Source organism: Cyphomyrmex costatus, unplaced genomic scaffold (genome assembly GCF_001594065.2).
Source record: "Cyphomyrmex costatus isolate MS0001 unplaced genomic scaffold, Ccosl1.0 scaffold688, whole genome shotgun sequence".
NCBI classification, from domain to species: Eukaryota; Metazoa; Arthropoda; class Insecta; order Hymenoptera; family Formicidae; genus Cyphomyrmex; species Cyphomyrmex costatus.
In genome coordinates, this window is record NW_017280253.1 from 55,756 (window position 1) to 60,718 (window position 4,963).

A 4,963-nucleotide genomic window follows, 5' to 3' on the forward strand; every position below is an offset into this window, starting at 1 on the left:
CTGTATAATATCAACTTATTGTGTGTGTTAAATTTCAAGTTTTTAAAAAAATATTTTGTTTTATAATTAAGATACATAAAATGTTTTACTTCCTAAATATAATCATTTAAAGTCATTCGATAATACATATATGACTACGTTTATATGGCCTGATTTATGCCGAAAATTTATACTGTTAGTATTATCACATTATTCAAGAGATTTTCTTTCTACACGTTTAAATAGCGATTACATGGTGTCAGTATTTATAAATATCGTTATTAGAACTTCGGCAAAAAGCCGTATAAACGTAGTTTATGCTTTCATAAAACTTTGAAAACCTATTCGTTATGTTACAAAAGGAAATACAATTTTAAATGTCATACGTACAAATATATGTATTTGTGTTATATTATTTTCATGTTCATTTTCATTATACAAAGAATGTATGTTGTATTTACATAAAGAATACTTTATTTTCGTGTTACATAAAGAATAGACATGCATGTTGTATTTATATAAAGAATATTTATTTTTATATTACACACATTATACATAAAATGTAAACTTTTAAATAAAATTATTTAAAATCGATCAACAATGAAATTACGCTTTTGTACAGCTTCCTGTTCATTATATTCATGCATTATATTATTTTCTTGTAAATCCATTTCACCACCATATATATAATCTTCATCCGCTATGTTCAATCTATCGCCAATGATTATAAAATTATGGAGGACACAAGCTGCAGCAATCATTTCATTTCCTAAATTAAAATCCGCAATATCTAAATATTTTAATCTTCTAAACTTAGTTTTTAATCGGCCATAAGCCATTTCAATAATGGATCTTATTGAACTTAATTTAACATTGTATGTTATTTGAGAAGGTAGCAAATGCCCATTATCTCTGAATGGAACCATCACATTCTGCATCAAAGGATATGCAGAATCTCCTATTAAATGCATATCATTTGGAATTAGAGGCATTTCTGCATTTCTTATCTGATTGTATAATGGGCTATTTCTGAAGACTCTGGCGTCATGCATACGTCCTGGCATTCCAATATGACAATCAATGAATACTCCTTTGTGATCACAAGCTGCTATAAATATTTTTATAATTATTAGATACGTATACATATACATAGCAGGTATTACCAAGTAAAGTTAATCCAATCTGCGCCGTTTTTTAAACGGGTGCACGTCTATGAACTGCGAACATAGCGCCATGTGCTCACGCACACTACTAAACGCGCGGTTCACGGACGTGCGCCAGTTTAAAAAACGGCGCCGATTGAGCTTCATTAAGCATCGTAGATAAATATGGTTCAGGACTTTTCGACTCAGTTTTTGATCAGGAATAATGCTACATAATCAGTGGGCGTTTTTCAGTTACACCCTGTATATTAAAAGAAAGAAATACTTTGTTTCGTTTTTAATCTCTCTTTACCTTGCAATATGATAGAATGGAAACCCTTTCTATTGTAATAATCATGTGTATTTCTAGGGGGTTGTTTACAAGGGATATGACATTCATCTATAGCACCTATTACTCCTGGAAATCCATGCGATCGGTTTTGAAATACCTAAAATTTTAAAATTATGATAAATATAATTTTATAACAATATAAACTTTCAGTAATTCAAGTTAAATATATAACAAATTTAACAACATACATTACAAGATATTTGCTGTTGTATTGCATTTGGCCATTGCACATACTGAGGCATTAATTGTGTCCAAGCACTTATAACATTTTTAAATATTGCGTGTCCTGTACTTTTTGCTAAATTAAACCTATCACCAACAGCTAAAAAACTCTCTGATTTAGCCAGTACCCAAATTGTAAACATTACTTTTTTTTCTACATTAACATTTGCAAATTCATGATCATTTATGAGAGGAGCAGTTACATGAAGCAGTTCCTGTAATTTCACGTAAAAAATTCTATAGTTGTGTATGATTAAAGGTGCGTTTTATTTCACGCATGATGTGCATAATGTATTGTTATTTTCAACGAAAATATTAAAGAAAGATAAAATGATATATCATGCGTGAAACGGAAAATACCCTAAGTAATAAATAAAAAATAAATAAATGTGTGTATATGCGTGTGTATACATACTTCGAAAGTGCATCGCGACATCCTGAAGTGTTCGATAAATTGTATATCAGTATAGCGAGGGATTATAAGTTCATAATAATTTTCGTTTCGTGGTCTTTCATTTCTTCTAACCTCCAAATCATCAAATAATTGAGGTTGACCTAAATCTTCCGCAATATTATTTATTATATCGTTTATATTTAAGTCGTCATCTATCGCTATTAAAATTATAGCTTCCATTATCCATAAATTATTCTGATAAATACATCAAAATATACTCTCAACATCATGATTATACACTGCTACATACAAGGACAAAAAGTGCGTTCATCAGAAAATGCAAACTGTTGGCAGCACAGCACAAAGCGCTTCTGAAGCGCTGACTTCTGCTGAACGCAGCCATTGAGGCTTCGAAGTTTCAAATATGTGATGACGGCGGACATAGCAAAGATGTACCGTCAAGTTCTGGTGGAAGATGATCAGGTAGCATTGCAGCGCATCGTGTCGAAAGATAATCCATCAGAGAAGATTAAAACATACGAGCTGTTAACCTTGACTTACGGAACGGCATCAGCGTCGTTTCTAGCTACCAAGGTGATTCATCGATTGGCCGAAATTGAAGAAGCGCAATTCCCAAAGGACGCAATAGTAGCTCGAAGAGATCTATATATGGATGACTTATTAACAGGGGCAAATTCTATAGAAGAAGCTCTAATGGTCCGCAATGAGGTTGCAGCATGATTGCAAAAGGGAGGATTCATTTTGAGAAAATGGACCGCGAATCATCCAGACTTGCTAAAGGATGTTCCAGGACAAGCAACTGATAATGTAGTTCTGGAGCTGGATAAAGAAGTCAACACCAAAACATTAGGAGTCAGATGGGATCAGGCGAAAGACGTGTTTCAATACGCCATTGATATTTCTACGACGGCGGCTGTCACGAAGAGAATGATGCTATCCGCCATAGCGAAATTTACGACCCGCTCGGACTATTAGCACCGGTAATAGTGCAAGCCAAAATATTAATGCAGGAGCTGTACCGACTTCAGTTAGGTTGGGAGATCTTACCAGTGGATATAATTACCAAATGGATAGCCTTTGTGGAAGACTTACGAAACGCAAGCGGATTCCATGTGCCGCGATGTATTGTGGAGAATTCTTCAGATGTCAAAATTCAACTCCACGGCTTTTGCGATGCTAGTGAAAGGGCAAACGGAGCGTGTGTATATGTCCGGAGCGTTAACCGTCATAACGTAGGTCAAACTCATTTATTATGCACTAAGACGAAGGTGGCTCCCATAAGGCGGTGTTAATTCCTAAACTGGAGCTATGCGGAGCACAGTTGTTAACACGGCTAATAGTTAAAATCAAGACCTCATGGAGCAGCAAGATAGATACGATATATTTGTGGACAGATGCGTCCATCGTTTTGCACTGGATCAAGACAGTTAACAAGAAGCTGCCCGTATTCGTCGCTCATAGAGTAGGGGAGATCCAAGAGCTGACCGCAACCCAGGATTGGAACCACGTGAGCACAAAAGACAATCCAGCGGACATAGCATCACGAGGTTCAAACTTGCGAGAGCTGTTTAAAAATCATTTATGGTAGAAAGGTCCCACATGGTTGGCGGATCAAGCGCAAATCGATCAGCGATTGAGGTTAGAAATCAATATAGAGGCTCAAGAGGATCAGTCATATGTGCGAGCAATGGTAACAATAGTGAAGCAATCAGAAACGGGGCTGGTGGAAAGATTTTCCACGCTACAGAATCTCGTTCGAGTCATAGCCACTTGTATAAGATTTGCGCGACTTTGCAGAAAAACAAATCAAGTGAACGCTTCCCAACCGCTGATGGTAGATGAACTGGAGCATGCTAAGAGATGCATAATCAAAATAGAACAACAATCCGTCTTTATCACGGAGATTAACGCGTTGCGCGCGAAAGAAGCAATACCTGTAAGTAGCACCCTAAAGCATCTCAATCCTTTGCTGGATAACGAGGGTTTGTTACGAGTAGGAGGCAGGCTAGAACATTCCGGATTGTCATACGAAGCTAAGCACCCGGTAGTGTTGCCGCGTCATTCCAAGCTCACTAAACTAATTATATTGCACGAACATACCAGGAATGGTCACGCGGGTTCGGATGCTACTTTGTCAGCGGTATGACAGTTATACTGGCCACTCAAGGCACGTAGCATTACTAGAAAGCTGATTCGCGAATGTATTAAATGTTTTAGAGCGAGACCGCGTGTATCTGAACAGATAATGGGAAACTTACCGAGCATTAGGGTAATACCTTCGAAACCGTTTTCAAGCACAGGCATTGATTTTTGCGGCCCTCTACATTTACGCGATCGTAAGGGTCACAGAGCCAAACGAATTAAAGCTTGTGTAGCGATATTTATATGCATGACAGTTAAAGCTGTGCACCTTGAGGTAGTTTCAGATATGTCAACGGACGCATTTCTTAACGCATTCAAGCGCTTTATAAGTCGTAGAGGGAAGCCATGTAATATATATTCGGACAATGGTACAAACTTTGTCGGAGCAAATCGTGAGTTGGAGTAATGTAGAGATATTTTTAACGAGGAACAATCAAGGTTAACGAGGAACAATCAAGGTTTAACGAGGAACAATAAAGATTAATCGACTAACCAGATGGCAAATGTTAGAAAAAATGCGCCAACATTTTTGGAAGAGGTGGTCAAGGGAGTACCTATCCCTCTTGCAACGTCGAAATAAGTGGTGATCCAATGTTGGCCCTCAAATAAAGGTCGGCCAATTAGTCCTATGCCGAGAAGAGGGTTTAGCGCTGTTGGAGTATATCAAAGACATAGAGAATGGACTGCGCGATCCCGTATCTATGTAGTATC

At 37.1% G+C, this 4,963-nt stretch overlaps 2 protein-coding genes across 2 annotated transcripts; one reads left to right on the plus strand and one right to left on the minus strand.

Moving 5' to 3' along the window:
- Positions 1-563: 563 nt before the first annotated feature.
- Positions 564-2,492, minus strand: LOC108780202 (putative nuclease HARBI1). The gene is made up of 5 exons (XM_018547838.1): positions 2,400-2,492; positions 2,111-2,344; positions 1,662-1,910; positions 1,435-1,570; positions 564-1,087 (listed from the first exon to the last, which is right to left on the minus strand). The coding sequence occupies exons 1-5, from the start codon at positions 2,490-2,492 to the stop codon at positions 564-566; spliced, it is 1,236 nt and encodes a 411-aa protein (XP_018403340.1).
- A 622-nt stretch (positions 2,493-3,114) lies between these two features.
- On the plus strand, positions 3,115-4,256 carry LOC108780203 (uncharacterized). Its single transcript, XM_018547839.1, has 3 exons — positions 3,115-3,232; positions 3,373-3,617; positions 3,699-4,256. Exons 1-3 carry the CDS (start codon positions 3,115-3,117, stop codon positions 4,254-4,256), a joined length of 921 nt encoding a protein of 306 aa, XP_018403341.1.
- Positions 4,257-4,963: the final 707 nt, after the last annotated feature.

Excerpts from the sequence above, each read along its gene's own strand:
- LOC108780202 (XM_018547838.1), bottom strand. The coding sequence starts at position 2,492 with ATGGCTGCGTTCAGCAGAAGTCAGCGCTTCAGAAGCGCTTTGTGCTGT. Across the intron at positions 2,345-2,399 it reads TGAACGCACTTTTTGTCCTT|AATAATTTATGGATAATGGA; the intron begins GTATGTAGCAGT and ends TGTATTTATCAG. Across the intron at positions 1,571-1,661 it reads AACAGCAAATATCTTGTAAT|GTATTTCAAAACCGATCGCA; the intron begins GTATGTTGTTAA and ends TTAAAATTTTAG.
- LOC108780203 (XM_018547839.1), top strand. The coding sequence starts at position 3,115 with ATGCAGGAGCTGTACCGACTTCAGTTAGGTTGGGAGATCTTACCAGTG. Across the intron at positions 3,233-3,372 it reads CGGATTCCATGTGCCGCGAT|ACGAAGGTGGCTCCCATAAG; the intron begins GTATTGTGGAGA and ends TTATGCACTAAG. Across the intron at positions 3,618-3,698 it reads CAACCCAGGATTGGAACCAC|AAAGGTCCCACATGGTTGGC; the intron begins GTGAGCACAAAA and ends CATTTATGGTAG.